Source organism: Pelophylax lessonae (genome assembly GCF_965119305.1).
Source record: "Pelophylax lessonae genome assembly, chromosome: 7".
Classification (NCBI taxonomy): Eukaryota; Metazoa; Chordata; class Amphibia; order Anura; family Ranidae; genus Pelophylax; species Pelophylax lessonae.
The window spans coordinates 88,246,028-88,266,263 of NC_138774.1; the positions used below are offsets into that span (position 1 = coordinate 88,246,028).

At 48.0% G+C, this 20,236-nt stretch overlaps 1 protein-coding gene across 1 annotated transcript in view; it reads right to left on the reverse strand.

Moving 5' to 3' along the window:
- LOC309560497 (uncharacterized protein) overlaps nucleotides 1-20,236 on the reverse strand; it is a 142,921-nt gene that overhangs the window by 24,029 nt on the left and 98,656 nt on the right. The window contains 3 exon segments of the mRNA XM_082264129.1: nucleotides 1,808-1,916; nucleotides 2,476-2,670; nucleotides 4,977-5,109. Of these exon segments, the coding sequence (XP_082120255.1) occupies nucleotides 1,808-1,916; nucleotides 2,476-2,670; nucleotides 4,977-5,109 (437 nt within the window).

The following is a 20,236-nucleotide window of genomic DNA, read 5'->3' on the forward strand; positions in this document are numbered from 1 at the left end:
TAAAAAAAAAAAAAAAAAAACGCAGGTAGAAGACAAAGGACCAGAATGAATGAAGCTGAAGTAGGCAGATACTTGCACTGCAGGTATTCAGGTACAGCTTCCTCTCCAGCAAGAACACTGGTCAGCACAGTAATTAAATTACAAAATCTGACTCCAAATCTGGTGACACTAGTAGTCAAGAGGCAGCAGAGACGCATTACACTGCAGAGTATGCAGCTATAAGACTGAAGGCACAAGAGTGTCTAGGCACAGGAAACACACTGCTATTTTTTACAGAAGGAAATCAAGACAAAGATAAATCTTTCAGGGTGCTGGTTAGGCTCCATTAACATTTATAGATCCTGGCAAGTTGCTTGCAAATAGACTGTGAAGATAACATATTTGTTAATGTGGTTGTCACAACTTGTTTCCTAAATTAAAACATTTTATACTTACCTGCTCTGTGCAACCCCAAACCTCCTCTTCTGAGGTCCCCCGCTGGCGCTCTATGCTCCTTCCATTCTCCGTGTGCCACCACAGCTGTTTCCCATAGTGGCACATGTACAGGCATGGGCATCCGCAGGTAGGGGCAAGGGGGGGCAAATGCCCCCCTATGGAATCTCAACTTCCCCTTTCAAGTGGTTGTTAAGCCACTTTATACCATCCTGTCTGGTCTGTTTAATAATCCTGTGTGTATGTGTTTTAAAAAAAATAAGCCTTTTTTGCCAGTTTTCAGAGGGCCGAGCGCTGCTCACGAGACCCGTCAGGTCTTTCCTCTCCCCGTCTGACAGCTGCCTGCAGGGGCAAGGATTCCTCACTGGTGTCAGTCTGGAGGGGAGGAGGAGGGGAAGGGGAGAGGAGGAGAGAGGCGACGAGTCACGTGAACAGCGAGTGGCACTCTAAAAACTTGTAAATAACAGCTTATTTTTTTTATAAAACACAGACACGGGGCACACAGGATTAATAAATAGACTGTAGACAGGATATGAAACTTTAAATAAAACTACAACAGCAGGAGGGGAGGGGCACTGACACGGGAGCAGACTGGCAGGGAGGGAGGGGGAAGAGAGGACAGAGGAGGGCAGGAGGGCTGCGGATGACGGAGGCACATAAACTGACCACAGTGTCAGGGCTCAGCAGCCATGGTATACCGTGGTCAGTTTACAGAAGGGAGGACATAGCCAGGCAGGGTCAGCCAGGTATTTTAGGTGATAGAAGGGGCCAAATTACACAGAAAAACACTGTGCTGTATCACATGCTTTAAGGGAACATGATCAATATTTTTTTTTTTTAGGTTAACAAATGCTTTAAAAATAAATGCTGCTCTTTGCTCTTCAAAAATAAATACTCATAATAAGCATAATGACTAAGCCCCTCCCCTTCATGACATTGTTGAAAAGGGGCGTAGCATGGGTGACCTTAAAATTATGTCCCCCCCTGAAAAAAGTTCTGCGGACGCCCATGTGTACAGGCTTGATCCTGAGCCGGGCTGTGTATGTCCATTGACTCACACAGTATGGACTAGCCCACTCCCTCCTTACTGGATTTGACAGACAGCAACAAGAAGCCAATGACTCCCACTGCTCTCAGCTAAGCCTGTAAGAGAGGGGAGAGAGCGTCTACAGACGGGCACAGAGCTGGATCGATAGAAAACTCTGATATTTACAGAGGGAAAGGGGGAGAAACAGCTGTTGAAAGGTTTTTTACCTTCGTGCACAGAATGCATGAAGGCAAAAAAAAAACACAAAAAAAAAAAAAAACAGAATGCTTCAGGTCACACTTAGCTCTATGTTGAGATTTTTGAAGTTAGCTTTATCATTTTCCTCACCAATGGAATGCACGTCTTGCCTGTTCTTCGGTTGCTCTCCATATCTTTTTGGGTATTCCCATTCATCCTTAGAGAAAGAGATAGCAACATCCTCACACTTTACAAGCACCTGAAATAAAAGGGGAGCACCAAAACATTTTATATAAGAGAAGTCAACTTTGGAAGAACAAGCAGAAGGAAAAAAATGAAGTAACATGAGGAAACCTGAAGATGCAGAACTTCTCCTCTGCTGCTCCACAACAATAATGCAGCCTCCAAGAAAGCATAACAAGCATGCTTGGCCAACACAAGCAGAAATGTTTATACACTAATCATTCCCTTGAACAACCAATAAATTATTTTAGCCTACATGTTGCATCTATTGTAAACCTTGTATACATCTTTATGCTATCTGTAACTCTACATGTAGTAGAATTATTTTATACAATCTGCACCCTTGGTCTTTTGTTGCAAGGGATTTCACGGCAATGACCCAGTAACACGGAAGTTAATTTTTAACCTAGATAACTTTTATGACCACTTGTCTTTTCTAGGAGATATCTAGGCTATCTGTTAAGAGGTCCCCAAGTAATTTCAAGGTCACCTCAAAGGCAAGGACTCAAAGTTGTAAGGATAATTACAAGCTCTTTACCAGAGTCTGGTAGAGAAAATGTCATTGGATTTCCCACCTCCCTAGTCAACAGTCGGACGATTTTGTTGGCCAGCTCCGCAATCATCTTCTGAGTCTTTTCCTCCATTCCCAAGAGAGTAAAGGAGAGCTTTGGACATCCTGAAGTGGAGTCACACTCATTGCTGTTGATCTCTGTGGCACAAATGCTGAATGTACATCGGGTCCCATCGGGTCTCTTCACAACAATAAAATCCTGCACAAAGAGCAAAAGATCTGCTGGGAATGGAAAATGACCACTTAATAATATATTCTACTCAAATCTGTGCCAAAGAGAAGATGTTTGGATGTATACTGAGGCATGACCAAATTTAAGGTGCAGCCATAGTCCTGGGTCCAAGTAGACTTCTATAATAACCAGACAGACCTCTGGCATGTCCTATTGCTTTCACAGAGAAAAAGAAGGGAGAAGAAGGAAAAAGGGAGGAAAATAAAGGAGGAGAAGGGAGGCAAAGAAAGAAGAAGTGAGGAAAATAAGAAGGAAGATAGGAGGAGGAGGAGAAGAAGTGGGAGGTGGGAGGTAGGAGGAAGAAGGGGGAGGAGTAGGGAGAATGGGGGAGAAAGAGGGAGGAGAAGACGAGAGAAGGGAGAAGTTAGGAGGAGGAGGGAGAAAGTGGAGGAAGAAGTGAGAAGGGCAAGGAAGAAGGAAGTAGAAGGGGGGAGAAGAAGGGAGGAGGAAAAAGGGAGACAGGGGGAGGAGGAAGGGAGACGGGAGGAGGAAGAAGGGAGACGGGAGGAGGAGGAAGGGAGATGGGAGGAGGAGGAAGGGAGACGAAAGGAGGGGGACGGGAGAAGGAAGAGGAAGACGGGAAAAGGAGGAGGAAGACGGGAAAAGGAGGAGGAAGACGGGAAAAGGAGGAGGAAGACGGGAAAAGGAGGAGGAAGACGGGAGAAGGAGGAGGAAGACGGGAGAAGGAGGAGGAAGACGGGAGGAGGAGGAGGAAGACGGGAGGAGGAGGAGGAGGAAGGACGGGAGGAGGAGGAGGAAAACGGGAGGAGGAGGAGGAAGACGGGAGGAGGAGGAGGAAGACGGGAGGAGGAGGAGGAAGAAGACGGCAGAAGGAGGAGGAAGAATATGGCAGAAGGGAGACGGGAGGAGGAAGAGAGAGCGGAAAAGAAGGAAGACGGGAGAAGGAGGAGGAAGATGGGAGAAGGAGGAGGAAGACGGGAGAAGGAGGAGGAAGACGGGAGAAGGAGGAGGAAGACGGGAGAAGGAGGAGGAAGACGGGAAAAGGAGGAGGGAGACGGGAAAAGGAGGAGGAAGAAGGAGGAAGACGGGAGAAGAAGGAGGAAGACGGGAGAAGAAGGAGGAAGACGGGAGAAGGAGGAGGAAAACAGGAGGAGGAAAACGGGAGGAGGAGGAGGAAAAACGGGAGGAGGAGGAGGAAAAAGGGAGGAGGAAGACGGCAGAAGGAGGAGGAAGAAGACGACGGCAGAAGGAGGAGGAAGAAGATGGCAGAAGGGAGACGGGAGGAGGAAGAAGAGAGAGGGGAGAAGAAGGAAGACGGGAGAAGGAGGAGTAAGAAGATAAATGGGAGGAGGAGGAGGAAGACATGAGAAGGAGGAGGAAGACAGGAGAAGGAGGAGGAAGAAGGTAGACAGGAGAAGAAGGGGGAGAAATACGGGAGAGGAAGAAGGGGGAAGGGAGGAGAGAAGGGAGAAGAGAAGAAGGTAATTACAGAGGGGATTAGGGGGGCTTAGGGAGGCTGTAGGGTGTTTGTTCACCTTTTAATTTTTTTCTGAAAAGCTGAACTTGCACTTTAATTGTGGAATAACAGAAGTCATTTCAGAGCTCTAAATTAAAGTTTGGACTCCAAGGCCTACTCAAGTGTTAGGTGAGCATATTATATTTTCCAGTATGGCAGGCTATTTTTATGCTAAATTATAACAAGGCCTAGGGACAGCACAAATCAGCAGAGACTTTTGGGGAGTTTTACTAAAACTTAGAATCTGGTGCAGCTGCACATTGTAACCAATCAGCTTCTAACTTCAGCTTGTTCAAATAAGCTTGGACAATAAGCCCCTGTTCACACCGAATCCGACTTTGAAATCGTGCTACTTCAAAGCTGTGTGTCAGTGCAACTTGGCTGACATGTGTATGACTTCATGCATAGATGTCTAAGCCAGTAACACCCAAAATCTGCAAAAATAGAGCAGAAACCTATTTTTTAAAATCAGTGTGGCACCGCAAAGTCATCATTGCACCAATTTGAACAGATACATTGCTGACAATAAGGTGTGACTTGTCATGCCATTTGGACCTGTCAAATTGCATGACAAGGCGCACTGGTGTGAACAGGTGCTTAAACCAGGAAACGGATTGATTACTACGTACAGCTGCACCAGATTCTGTGTGCACCAGCTTTACTAAATCTCCCCATTTAAGAACATTTTTACAGGCCTATTCCTGCACATATTTGTATTTAATATATTGCACCTAAAGGGGACATCTATTTCAGGTGCTGGTTCCCCTATGTTAGTTCTTCAGCCAACCCTCCTTACCTCCACCGTCAACAAGCAGATGATCTCCAGGGCATGATTTAATATGGCTTCTGCCAACTGCTCTCTCTCCTTCACCATATTAGATAAGCTCAGTAAGTTCTCTCTCTGGACAGGTAATGTATATTTCTCAAAGCTTCATAGCACCCTAGAAAGAGGCAGAAGACAGTTATCTAGGATGTCTCTCCTTTTTATTGAGGGCGCCCCCTGTGTCCTCAAGTACAATGTAGGATTTCTGGACCTGCATTGTACAGGATGAGATCAGACAGCTGTGACTGGTCAAAAAGTAAAGGTAAGAGTTTATGTGAACACCCATGCGATCCGATTCCTGTACCCTTTCACAGTTTGCACTGCGATCTGCGAACCAATCTAGGGGTGTCATTAACTTTACAATAACGCCTGCAGCGGCTTGCAGATGTTCATGTGAACTGTCTGCGATTCAGGTGCGATGCGGGTATCTGCACAGGAATCACAGGGATTTGCGGATTCGCACCAGTGTGAAGCGAGCCTTTAAAGGGGTTGTAAAGGCAGAAGGTTTTTTATCTTAAGGCTCCGTTCACATCTAGGCGTTTTGGGGCGTTTTTGGGGCGTTTTTCTGCTCTAGGATCAGCTCTCAAAACGCCCAACAAGACAAATCCTATTCATTTCAATGGCCCCTGTTCACATCTGAGCGTTTTGACGCTGTATACAAAACGCCCAACGCTCAAAAAAGTACATGAGCTTCTTTTTGGGCAGATTACAGGCGTTTTCCATTGATCTCTATTCAATCTAAAAACGCCTGCACAAAAATCGCGGTAAAAATCGCGGTAAAATCGCGGTAAAAAACGCCGCAAAAATCGCGGTAAAATCGCGGTAAAAAACACGCGAAAAACGCTACGCTCAGGTGTGAATGTAGCCTAATGCATTCTATGTGCAGCAGCCCTCCTAATATTTACCTGAGCCTCCTCTCTATCCAGCGATGTCCACGAGTATCTCAGCTGTCCGAGCCTCCCTCTCCTGATTGGCTGAGACACAGTAGTGGCTCCCACAGCTGTCAATCAAACTCAGTTAGCCAATCAGGAGAGAGAGGGGTGGGGCCAAACAGCAAAACTGTGTCTGAATGGATACACGGAGCAGCAGTTTGGCTCGGGTGCCCCATACCAAGCCGCTTGCTGTGGGTGCACTCAACAGGAGGGAGGGGTCAGGAGCTCCAGCCAGGGACCCGAAAAAAGGAGGATCAAGGCTGCTCTGTACAAAACCATTACACAGAGGAGGTAAGTATAAAATATTCGGTATTTTAATAGAACAAAAAAAAAAAAAAGAGAGAGACTTTATAATCACTTTAGGTAGGTTAGAGTGTTAAGAAACAAATGAACCATGCTGCGGTCACCACTCTGGCAGCGGTGATGGGATCTTTTCAGGCCTTACTGAACTCACTCTATAGGAGGGGCCCCAATCCTTCGGGAGGTGCGGCGATTCTGGAACTTTTATAAAGTTACCCATCTGTGTAACAAACAGTTGGGGGGGGGGGGTCTTCCCTCAATAAGTCTCCCAATGCCCCCTTATGGTTCAACTCGAATCTACAGGAATTCTATAAAATGGTAGAACCCCGGAGATGGACGAAATTTCAAGCTCAAATATGCACATCAGCTGTTTTCTGATCATTCTTTCAAAACGTTGCCCATGTTTAGGGTGGATGCGGGTGTACCATCCAATTATTGGTTCCAATATCAACAGCTTAGACATACGGTGGCAGCGCAGTTTGGACTGAGGGATGTACATCTGGTTCCCTCACAGATGGAGAAGGAACTAATGGATGCTGACCACACAAAACTCATTTCCAAATTTTACTACTGATGACTGGCTGTGCCACCAGATTGACTCAAATTAAAACTCAGTGGCAATCTGATCTGCCAGACCTGGAGGAGGAAACCTGGGATGAGGTGGTTGGAACTCAATTTTCAGGAATTATAGCAGCAGGGGATAAGGTGGTGCAGTTAAACTATTTACATAGAATTTACTATACTCCGACACATTACACAACATGGGGAGACTCCAATCCCCGGAATGTCAGTGATGCCACGAGGAAACAGGGGACTTCTTTCAAATGGTTTGGAGGTGTCTGAAGGTGCAGGAGCTTTGGAAAGGGGTATGCACATTTATAGAAGACAAGCTGGCACTTCCACATATCTGTACCCCAGATAAATTCTCTGGGTAATCTGGGAGAGGAAGATCTTAGGCACTCCCAGAAAGTCCGGTTACGAATCCTATTCTTTTATGCAAAAATGATAGTGCTCCGATGGAAGGAACCAGATCCCCCTGGTGTAGGGGCATGGGTGGAACTTGTCTATAATGCATTACCAATGTATAAGTTAACTGGCAGGAGGTTGTCCTAAAAAGTTTCAAAAACTGTGGCAGGACTGGGTGGCATCAGTTTCGGGATCTCTTGATGTCTCAGAGGCAAGGTATAATGGGCACACAGAGGGCTGATGGGTGATGGAGGAGGTCTCTCCTGATAATTGATTCTTGTAAGGTAATGGCCTGTTATTGTTATGAACTTCTTACGCCTATGATCGCTGTGATTTATTTTCTATCGTTACAAACGATTATATGTCTCACCACAGATTCACAAATGATTTGCATATACTCGTTGGTTGGTTGGTTTAATAGTATAAAAAAAGGTTTATGTTTATATGCTGTGGTGAAGGGATTGACTCTGTGTCAACAGAGTCAACAACAGAGTGACAACAGTTTGATATGTCCTGTATTTTGTATTTTTCACTATTAAACTTCCCTTTAAAAAAATAATAAAAAGAAACCAATGAAGTTTGTTCGTTTTCCACATGTGAGCCTCGTCCAGGTTCATCCCACACACCAGACACATACTGGTGGGTTAATCAATAACAGAACACCACAGTGTGTGTGCCTGTATATTTATTATATTAGACGGTTCCTAATGAACTGTCCAACATTCGATCAGTTGGTGGCCCGGTCAGCACCATCTCACCCAACATCCTTCCATTGAAAAAAATAAAAGAAGCCTGGCAGATAATTGTCAGCCAAACAGCGCCCACATCCAATCTGATTTGGCACCTTAACCACCTGGCGACTGGGCTATAGCTGAATGCCGGCTACAGTGCGGTCGGCCCGTTCTGGGACAGCGTCATATGACGTCCTCCCATAATCACACCCACTGTGATAGCTGTGTGCTTAGGACACACCTATCACAGATCAGGGTAAAGGTCCAATCACAGCAGCTCTTTACCACGATGTAAACACAAGCCGGGGATCGGCACTCCTTTCCTCAAGCTGATAGAGTGAGGATAGGAGAGCCAATAACTGGATTGTGTGAAAGAGACATCTACACTGATAATCAGTGCCCACCAGCGTTTCCTCATTAGTGCAGCCTCATATGCGCACATCAGTGCAGCCTCCTCTGAGCTCATCGGTGCAGCCTCCTCTGAGCTCATCGGTGCAGCCTCCTCTGAGCTCATCGGTGCAGCCTCCTCTGAGCTCATCGGTGCAGCCTCCTCTGAGCTCATCGGTGCAGCCTCCTCTGAGCTCATCGGTGCAGCCTCCTCTGAGCTCATCGGTGCAGCCTCCTCTGAGCTCATCGGTGCAGCCTCCTCTGAGCTCATCGGTGCAGCCTCCTCTGAGCCCATCGGTGCAGCCTCATCTGAGCTCATCGGTGCAGCCTCCTCTGAGCTCATCGGTGCAGCCTCCTCTGAGCCCATCGGTGCAGCCTCCTCTGAGCTCATCGGTGCAGCCTCCTCTGAGCTCATCGGTGCAGCCTCCTCTGAGCTCATCGGTGCAGCCTCCTCTGAGCCCATCGGTGCAGCCTCCTCTGAGCTCATCGGTGCAGCCTCATCTGAGCTCATCGGTGCAGCCTCATCTGAGCTCATCGGTGCAGCCTCATCTGAGCTCATCGGTGCAGCCTCCTCTGAGCTCATCGGTGCAGCCTCCTCTGAGCTCATCGGTGCAGCCTCCTCTGAGCTCATCGGTGCAGCCTCCTCTGAGCTCATCAGTGCAGCCTCATCAGCGCACATCAGTGCAGCCTCATCAGCGCACATCAGTGCAGGTGAAAAAATTACCTGTTTGCAACATTTTATAACAAACTATGAAAGAAAGGTTTTTTTTTTGTATCAGTCTTTTTTCGTTTATTTACCAAAAAATAAAAAACCCAGTGGTGTCTAAACACCACCAAAAGAAAGCTCTATTTGTGTGAAAACAATTATAAAAATGTCATCTGGGTACAATGTTGCATCACCATGCAATTGTCATTCAAAGTGTGACAGCGCTGAAAACTGAAAATTGGGCTGGGCAGAAAGGGGGTGAAAGTGCCCAGTAGGCAAGTGGATAAGACCTTGTTTACACTAGCAGTTGTGGGATAGTAAAACCACAGGGTTGAGCTGCAGTTTTATTAACCACCCCCAACTGCTCGCCCTTTAGTTGTAAAGGCAAAGGAGGGGTGCATACTTTTGCTGTGGGTATAATGATTTGCCTAATGGTGCAGAAAAAATAACCTTAGTTGAATGGAGGCGCCCCGCAACCACATGAAATGCAAGTGCAGGGTTCAAGTGGTAAAGCAGTCTGCCAATGCAAGCCTATCAAATGCTCTCTGAAGAGTGATCCATTTGTGGATCACTCTTCAGAGAGCAACGCTACTGTAAACTACCCCCTAGGGCAGTGATGGCACCCCAGATGTTTTGGAACTACATTTCCCATGATGCTCATGCACTAGGCAGTGTAGATGAGCATCATGGGAAATGTAGTTCCAAAACATCTGGGGTGCCAAGGTTCTCCATTACTGCCCTAGAGCAGGGATTCCCAAACTACGGCCCTGTAGTTGTTCAGGAACTACAATTCCCATCATGCCGAGTCATGTCTGTGAATGTCAGAGTTTTACAATGCCTCATGGGATGTGTAGTTCCGTAACAGCTGCAGGGCCGTAGTTTGGAATCCCTGCCCTAGAGTATTCTGACAGCCAGCCTCACTGGCTATCAGAGTACAATAGCCGCAGCGAGCGATTCATACATCCGCACTCTTTAGTGAGGATGAAAAACTGTACAGGTGTATGGCTGGTTTTAGGGCTCTTGTACACCATATGCAGTATGAATAATCGCAGTATGATCGCAGATGCAAGAAAAATGAATATATTTTAATGAGCCTGATTTACATCATTGCAGTGTTTTCACATGCATGAGAAAAGTACAGTGTGCTGAATTCTTTCACGTCAGAATGCACAAAAATGCAATGCAAACACATGTAAATGAAACGTACTAGCAAACAAATAAAACGCAAATGAACTATAACTGTCAATGAGAAACCACACACTGAATGCGGGAATTTAATATTTATATCAAGCTTATGCAGCTTTGAGCTCCTTTTAACCCTTTGATGAGAAAGGCAACCACAACCCCAGGGATACATCACCGGCACTCAAGGGGTTACACTTCAATACAGACATGCAGTTGGATATTATTTGAAAATATTACATGATCAGTCCCTCCCCCGATCCAATCTCCCTTTCCTCTCCAGACACCCCCAGGGGTGATCAGGGGGGAGGGGGATCCCCCCAGTATGTCTTTGTATTGGGAGAGAAGATCCATACCAACACCTCCAGACTGTGTCCTGGATGGGACCCCCCAGTGTAGAGGATCAGGGAAGGACACAGCGCCTCCTATGGGCAGTGACAGGAGCTGCATAATAGGTGATGGGGGTAAAATGCAGGGAATGGGGAAATCAGTATTTAGGAGAGGGGTGCAGAGTGGGGGGAGAGAGGGGTGCAGGGTGGGGGGGGAGGTGCAGGGTGGGGAGGAGAGAGGGGTGCAGGGTGGGGGGGTGGAGAGAGGGGTGCAGGGTGGGGGGGAGGAGAGAGAGGTGCAGGGTGGGGGGGGGAGGAGAGAGCGGTGCAGGGTGGGGGGTGGAGAGAGCGGTGCAGGGTGGGGGGTGGAGAGAGCGGTGCAGGGTGGGGAGGAGAGAGAGGTGCAGGGTGGGGAGGGGAGAGAGGTGCAGGGTGGGGGGGTGGAGAGGGGTGCAGGGTGGGGAGGAGAGAGGGGTGCAGGGTGGGGAGGAGAGAGGGGTGCAGGGTGGGGAGGAGAGAGGGGTGCAGGGTGTGGAGGGGAGAGAGGTGCAGGGTGGAGAGAGGTGCAGGGTGGAGAGAGGCGCAGGGTGGAGAGAGGCGCAGGGTGGAGAGAGGCGCAGGGTGGAGAGGAAAGAGAGGTGCAGGGTGGGGAGGAAAGAGAGGTGCAGGGTGGGGAGGAAAGAGAGGTGCAGGGTGGGGAGGAGAGAGAGGTGCAGGGTGGGGAGGAAAGAGAGGTGCAGGGTGGGGAGGAAAGAGAGGTGCAGGGTGGGGAGGAAAGAGAGGTGCAGGGTGGGGAGGAGAGAGAGGTGCAGGGTGGAGAGAGGTGCAGGGTGGGGAGGAAAGAGGGGTGCAGGGTGGGGAGGAGAGAGGTGCAGGGTGTGGAGGGGAGAGAGGTGCAGGGTGGAGAGAGGTGCAGGGTGGAGAGAGGTGCAGGGTGGAGAGGAAAGAGAGGTGCAGGGTGGGGAGGAAAGAGAGGTGCAGGGTGGGGAGGAGAGAGAGGTGCAGGGTGGGGAGGAAAGAGAGGTGCAGGGTGGGGAGGAGAGAGAGGTGCAGGGTGGAGAGAGGTGCAGGGTGGGGAGGAAAGAGGGGTGCAGGGTGGGGAGGAGAGAGAGGTGCAGGGTGGGGAGGAGAGAGAGGTGCAGGGTGGGGAGGAGAGAGAGGTGTAGGGTGGGGAGGAGAGAGAGGTGCAGGGTGGGGGGGTGGAGAGAGGTGCAGGGTGGGGAGGAGAGAGGGGTGCAGGGTGGGGAGGAGAGAGGGGTGCAGGGTGGGGAGGAGAGAGGGGTGCAGGGTGGGGAGGAGAGAGGGGTGCAGGGTGGGGAGGAGAGAGAGGTGCAGGGTGGGGAGGAGAGAGAGGTGCAGGGTGGGGAGGAGAGAGGGGTGCAGGGTGGGGAGGAGAGAGAGGTGCAGGGTGTGGAGGGGAGAGAGGTGCAGGGTGGAGAGCGGTGCAGGGTGGGGAGGGGTGCAGGGTGGGGAGGAGAGAGGGGTGCAGGGTGGGGAGGAGAGGGGGTGCAGGGTGGGGAGGAGAGGGGGTGCAGGGTGGGGAGGAGAGGGGGTGCAGGGTGGGGAGGAGAGAGGGGTGCAGGGTGGGGAGGAGAGGGGGTGCAGGGTGGGGAGGAGAGAGAGGATCCAGGCTGGGGGAGAAGAGGGGTACAGGGTGGGAGGAGGGGAGAGGGGTGCAGGGTGGGGGGGGAGGGGTGCAGGGTGGGGTGTCTGTGTCCTCCACTGATAGGAGAGGAGAAAAGTCTACAGAAAGTAACATTTCCTATTCCCAAATCCATCCATCCTATGAGCTGAGAAATGGATCCCCTCCCCCAGCACACATGGATGGATCCTATATACACACACACACCAAACACACAACTTTTACCCCAACAAAGCTCTTACCTGCTTCTACCATGTGAGTGGGCGGGGCTGCTGACTCTCAGCTCTCATTGGCTCACCTCTACAGCTCCCCAAAGGCATTGTGGGACTTGTAGTGCTTCCAAAGCAGAAATCTCTTACTGGCTACAAGTCCAGACAGCTCAATGCCGAGTCCCAGCTCTGATTGGATGTTTGTCCCCGAACGGACTGCAGGGCATGCTGGGATAGCTTGGCTTTGCAGGGAGGAGATCCTGGGACTACAACTCCCATCAGCCCCAGAGGCTAGGGGGCGGGGTCCCCGGTGTGTGCAGCAGCCAATGAGCATAGAGGGGAGGGGAGGAGAGGAGAGGAGCAGCAGAGTGGGGGTTGTTGCTGACATGTAAGGTGAGAGATGTGTGCATGGTTGGAGATGTTGGATTATGGTCATTCGAAAAATAATGTAATCAAATAAAAAAAAAAAAGAGAGAGCACTGCATCTGGTGATTTTTGTATTTTTATAGAGAAGAGTTCTCCCACTCGATCACCACCCAATACAGTAGAAATTATTCAACCCCAACTTTAAAATGAATAATATCAGACAGATCTATTACATAAGGTAGCACCCCCAGTGTTAAATGTCCACCTTTTATAAAAAAAAAAAAAAAATACACATTGTAGGCTCTGCAATCATTTTAATACAAATATCAAACAAGAAAATAATTACACTTATATTTGCAGCAAAAAAAAAAAAATCGGTGGATGGTGGTAGAATGCCCAGACTCCTGCAGACTATTCCTCCAGCTCCAAGGTACAGACTGTCAATTAGGCTAAGCTTAAATTTGTGTCTAAAACTGCCACGCCTCCAAAAAGTGATCTGCATTCAGATTGCTTTTCAGAGGCATTTGTCAGGCGGAGGAGGCAATATGACAACTGTTTTATTCTGGCCATACACTAGCCGAAATATCGTTCGAAAATCTGTCATTTGGTGCGATCGTTGGTTTTTCGTCCAGTTAATGGGCACACATAGAAAATCTGTTTTAACATTTCAGAGCAGAAAAATCTAAGGAACAGGTTGGAAAATTCTACCGAACGAACGCTAAATTAGAAGGTTAATGTGTTTCTCGCCCGAACTGTTTGCACTGGGTATATGTGACAAACTGAACGGAAAACGTCCATTGAATGATTTATCGCTCAAAATTCGGTCATTAAATGGTGGCACAATCGTCTGCTCTCACGGACAATTTTTCATTTTTTGAAAATGAAAAATGATTTTTCGGCTAGTGTATGGCCAGCTTTAAAGTGGAGCTCCAGGCTCCACCCAAATAAATAAAAATGTAGCGCTGGTTCACATTGATGCTACTTTTAAATCGCGCTTATTCATTTGAAGTAGCACGATCCCAAAGTAGCAGGTTATCGCACTTTCAGGTGCTACTTGAAAGACATCTGTGCGGCTTCATTCTCAGCATGTCTATTGAAGTCACACCTGAAATCAGCAAAAGTAGTGCAGGACTTACCTTTGCAAATCTATTGGAATGGTGTCATTGCCAGGAATAGACTGCGACTGACAGGTCAAATCGTATGACAAATCACTCCAATGTGAGTGAGGGCTTAACCACTTAAGCCCCGGAGCATTTGGCTGCTCAAAGACCAGGGCGTATTTTGCGATTCGGCACTGCATGACTTTAACGGACAATTGCGCGGACGTGCAACGCAGTACCCAAATGAAATTGACGTCCTTTTTTCCCCACAAACAGAGCTTTCTTTTGGTAGTATTTGATCACCTGTGCAATTTTTACTTTTTGCGCTGTAAACAAATTTTGAAAAAATAAAAATTTTTCACATTTTTTATATGAAATTCCCCCCAAAAAAATGTAAAAATCAAAATTTTTTAACATTTTAGGCCAATTTGTTTTCTGCTACATATTTCTGTTGAAAAAATTGCAATAAGCGTATTTTGATTGGTTTGCGCAAAAGTTATTGCGTTTACTAACTATGGGAAAGATTTATGTCATTTTTATTGTTTTTTTTTTTAACTAGTAAAGGCAGCAATCTGCGATTTTTTTTGCGGGACTGCGACATTGCGGCGGACAGATCGGACCCTTGACTGACATTTTTGACACTTTTGGGGGTACCAGAGACATTACTACAGTAATCAGTGCTATATATATGCACTGTTACTGTAAAAATGACACTGGCAGGGAAGGGGTTAACTTTATTGGTGATCAGTGGGTTAAATGTATCCCTTGGGGCGTGATTCTAACTGTGGGGGGGCGTGGCTTGTGATGTAACCACAGAGACATACAAACCTACATAGCAGGATCGTGTAGTCTCTGCAGTTACACAGGGAAGAATGACAGGCGGCTTTGTTTACATTAGCCGCCTGCCTTCCTCCCTCTCCAGCGGGAGATCGCGAGTGACCGGCGGACATGGAAGCCGGCGGACATGGAAGCCGCCAGTCACTCGCGCGGGAATGTTAGTGAACGAGCGGGGGCGGGAGCGCACCTCCGGCAGCGCGCGCACCTTCGCCCCCTAGAGGCTCGTGGGCGAGCGACATAGCCCTACGTCGCTTTCCCCAGTAGGGGCTGACCGCCATAGTAAATAGTCGTGCGGCGGGCAGCAAGTGGTTAAAGCGGAGTTCCGGCCACAAAATCGATTTTGGGCCATCCGCTTGCTATTGGTCACCTGAAAAATAAATGGATAGTTACGATTTTTTTTTGTTGTTTACTTACCTTGTTATTGGAGAAAAATATACTCACCTTTCTTCCACTTCCTCCCTCTGCGGCCGCGGCCCGCGATGTCACTTCCTCTTTGCACTGATTCCTGGGAGCTGAACGTCATCGCTCCCAGGAATCAATGTGCCTGCACCGGCCCCACGTCCTCTTCTGCGTCCTCTTCTCCCAGAATGCTCCTGCACAGGCCCCGCTTGTCACTTCTGGTGTGGCCCCTTATTCCCTGCTAAACAGCTTCTGGGCATGCCCAGAAGCTGTGGAGGGATGATGCGCCCGCACCGGAAGTGACGAGCGTGGTCGGTGCAGGAGCATTCTGGGAGAAGAGGACGCAGAAGAGGACGCGCTGGCTTCAGCTGCCCACATCCGAGATGGCAGCGCTGGACAAGAAATTTTCAAGGTAAGTATTTCTTCTAAAAGGTAAGTGCGACCCGGAACAGTACAGAGGCTATCCATTGTGGAATGTACTAGCCCTGACTGTCCCGGGGGTATTTTTATTAAAAAAAAAAATTGTGTGGCCGGAACTCTGCTTTAATATAAGGGAACTCACCTGTCCAGGGATCCAGCCATGTCCTCACCCGAGCCAATTCTTCAATCAGCTTAGATGGAGGCGCTGGTATCTGAAGTAAGGGAAACAGGAAGAGAAGTCTTGTGGCTTCACAGCTGGATTCCTACTGCGCATGCGTGAGTCATACTGCGCCTTGTGGAATCCTCCCGTAGTCTTCTGGGACCTGTGATGGCTGCAGGGGAAGGAGGGAGAGGCCGAACTTCCTGCTCCGTTCACTGTGGCAATCTAACCCAGAAGTGGGAGTGGGTGGGTACCTCTCAAAGCCAGGTACCCCCCCAAAAAAAGTGCCAAATGTGGAAGTGGATGGGTAGAGGGTGCAAATAAGCAGAGCTTCCCCTTTTGGGTGGAGCTCCACTTTAACCACCAGTTTTAACCCTGTAAAAGCCTCACTAGAGTGCCGCAACCAAGTGAATTGCACGCAGTTGCGAGCCATTTGCGGATGGTGTGTCCCCATTTGCCTGAATGTGCTGTGTTCAGGGCCTTAGGGCTTGTTTAAACCTGTCACTGGGAAGTTAAAAGCTGCACTTTTAGCACCCCAAACCCTCCTTGAGGCTGCAAAGGCACAAACTAGGGTGTTTGCACAGCCACAGTCACAAAGCTTTTCTTCACACCGCTGCAAAAACAATTGCCCATGTCACGTTCAGTGGACAGTAGGCCACGGAAAGCCATCCATTCAAGCAGATGGGGAAGTGATGCACATAGTGTCAGTGCGACAGTTATTGGGTTAAAGCAGGCAGTGAGAAGTAGTGATCGACCAATATCATTTTTTTATTGCCGATACCGATATTTTGGTCATCGCATATCGGTATCGGCTGATATTTTCGTACATTAAAAAAAAAAAAAGTTTTTTAATTTTTTTTACAGGTACTCTTATGGAGGGATCTGGGGGTTTAAAACCCAACTAGCAAAAAGGAGGATTGTTGTGGGAGACATCTTGTGGCTGATTATGGCAGATTTATCCTCCGAATGGGACAAATTTTGGCTGCCAACATGAGAACTCCATCAAAGGAAGCAAAGGAAACCCGGGGCTTATACTAAAACTAACCACTATGATTCAAATCGAGGTCAATCCTAGTGATCTCATGCAGTGTCTCCACTGGCACATGGATGACCACACAAGTTGGATTTTCAGGCTCTCTCTGATGACTGGGCCCCTACAGTGATCCTGGTCTCTCTCCCCTTCTCACCTTGTAAAATAGGGATCCGAGGTGTGTGGGTTTTTTTTATCCCTTGTTGTTTTTATATTTATGTGGCAGGAGCTGAGTTTATGTTGTTTCCACCCTCCTTCCCTTTTGGAACACCCATCTGCATCTAATAGTTTACAGTTATTCCACAGTGTCCTGATGAAGCAGGCAGACAAGCCTGTGAAACGCGTCAAACATTAAATTGGTTCTACAGGCTCAAGGTGTTTTATCTTCATGCATTCTTTGCTTGAAGGATATAAAACCTTCTGTGTGCAGCAGCTCTCCCCCCCCCCCCCCCATACTTACCTAAGCCCCATCTCGATCCAGCAATGTTCACAAGAGCCTCAGCTCAACAGGGACTTGCCTTCCTCATTGGTTGAGACAGCCATTGGCTCCCGCTGCTGTCAATCACAGCCAGTGAGCCAATGAAGAGAGAAATGGACACTCAGGAATGAGCCAGCTTGGGTACCCCCCATTGCAAGCTTCTTGCTGTGGGGGCGCATCGGCAGGAGGGAGGGGCCAGGGGCAGCAAAGAGGGACCGGAGAACAGGAGGATCGGGGCAGTTCTGTACAAAACCAACTGCACAGAGCAGGTAAGTGTAACATGTTTGTTATAAAAAGAAAAAGAAAGCCATTAATATCACTAACACATCCTTCCCCAGGACTGGAACAGATAATCATTCCACAAACAAATTACCTGGGTTTGTACAAAGTATTCAATTGTCTAAATTCTGGGGTGTTTCTAGGACAGTGTTTGGGGGGGGATGTTGTAATTTGGTTGAACAGAGGCTGATAACTAGACTTAGTGCTCCTTTATTTTATCATAGTATGACTGCTTTTATGAAAAACATTTAGTAGAAGTATTTTTTATAGAAATATTTTGGTACTTTTTTGCATGGTTGTGGGGAGCACCTGAAAAGTCCCTTTCAGCCCAGGTTCACACGGAGGTGGTTTTGAAATTGTGAGAGTTCAGGTGAACTCGCACGATTTCAAGCTGGCATTTCAGACCCACTTCGGAGGCGATTTCACCGACATCTGTACGGCTTCCTACACAGATGTCTATTGAAACCCCCCCCCACCCAACCCAAGTCACCAAAAGTAGTATAGGAACTACTTTTGGGAATTGGTGCAGCGCCTCAAAATCGGCGTTGAACTGATTTGGTGCAATTGATGGCAATTGGCACCGATTTGACATGTCAAATCGCATGTCAAGATGGACCAATGTAAACGTGGGCTCATTTGTTATTTATTTAAAGGGTAACTCCACTTTCGTGGGGAAAAAGAAGCAGGTACCTAGTTTTGACTGGTTTCTGCTCGGACTTCCACTCAGATTGAATACCAGTCATGGTGAACCTTGGCACCCCAGATGTTTTGGAACTACATTTCCCATGATGCTCAGCTACACTGCAGAGTGCATGAGCAGCATGGGAAATGTAGTTCTGAAACATCTGGGGTGCCAAGGTTTGCTGATGTGAGAGGAAGTTTTCCTCTCCCCCTCCCTCCCTGCAGTCTTCTGAGACACGTCACAGGTCCCAAAAGACTGCTGGACAATTCAGGAGGCGCAGCGCGACTCACATATGCGCAGTGGGCACCTGGCTGTGGAGCTGCAAGCTATAACAGCTGGGTGCTCAGAGTTGAGATGCCGGCGCCAGGGGAGAGAAAAGTGAGAGAAGGGACGGCTCGGATGAGCACAACGCTGGATTGTGGGACAGGTGAATGTGTGTTTATTAAATGTCAGCAGCTACACTTTTTGTAGCCGCTGACCTTTATTAAACACAAAAACGACTGGAGCTCCTCTTTAAAGCCTCGTACACACGAGTAGAAATTCGGCTGGGAATTTTCGTCCGACGACCGATCTGCCGATTTTCGGCTTGTTAGTATGGTGCATCCGGCAACCGACTCAGACTTTTCGGCCGAAAAAATCCTGGTGTGCAGGCTATATAATTTTGGTCGACCGGCAAAACACGGCCGATTTTCGTGCAGTCAGTACAGATTTCGATGGGGAAAAATCTTATGAGCAAGACTAGGCATGCTCAGAGATGAAAGAAAACAAAGAAAGCAAACCAACACATGACATCACTTCTGAAGTAGAATTCTGTCGTGCGGGGAAATTCGTGTGCAGGCTAGAGCACATTCCAACCAACAGACACCACTCTGGACAAAAGACGGACGACCGGTCGGCGGAAATTCGTTGCGTGTGTACGAGGCTTTAGTTCTGCTTTAACCCCCACCTCAATTTCCCAAGCACAACTAAATTTTTAGCCCCACCTTGTGGCCATTTCAGCCAAGGCCAGAATGATACATATCTGACCCTGCAGCCTCCTGGGATACCTACATTACATCTTCCAGGAGACTGCAATATATTGGCAAACAGGGCGGCTGAGGGCGGTCCAGAGGGGCAGGTCCAGCGCCATTATCAGAGATGGCTGCCTGCACCTGAAAGAGGCAGCAGGGTGAAGAGGACCAAGATGGCAGTGCAGGACCCACTGTGTGACACCCAAACATCAGATCACAGACAACACTGGCTTCGCTGTGATGGGAGAGTATGTGCACTACAGGTAAGTGGGGGAAAAAAACATTGTGTGGGGAGGGGAGTACGGCTTTAAAGCCTCGTTCACACCTGAGCGATTTTCAGCTTGTAAAACATTCAGTACTGAAGCTCCAAAACGCCCAACAAGCAAAATTCCATTTATTACAATAACCCCTGTTCACATCAGAGCGTTCTGTTGCCTGAAGCAAAACGCCTCAAGCTCAAAAAAGAAGTGAACTTCTTTTTGGCAGATTACAAGCGTTTTTGGCTCCAAAGACTTCAATAGAAACGCCTGACCTGAGTAGAAAAACGCTCGTAATACGCTCATAAAAAAATCAGCTCTCCGCCCCCAATTCCCTCTCCTCTCCTCACCCTGATGCTTTTTATTGGCTAAACAAAAATGCCTGAAGCTGTAAAATGCTTCTAAAAACCTTTAAAAAAAAAAGCTTGAAAAAAATACCCAAAAAACACCAGTAAGGCCCCTTTCACAATTATGTGACCTAAAAGTCGCGCAATTTTGTTGCCACGATTTTACCGTGATTTTTACTTTACTTTAAGCCATGCCCATGTCTTTGGACCCCAAAACACATTAAAATAGTCCCAAAGTAGTGCAGGGACTATTTTGAAGTCGTTGTAACTTGAAGTCGTTCAGATATGAACAGTACTCATTGGAAATCATGGCGTACGACTTGTCATGTGACTTTGCAGTCCCAAATTGCAGGACAAGTCGCACAAGTGTAAAAGGGGCCTAAATCGATACGTTCAGGTGTGAATGGAGCCTAAATGTATATAGCTTTTTTTTTTAAACAATACATTTTCACTGAAAAGGAAAGATAATACATTCCAAAACATT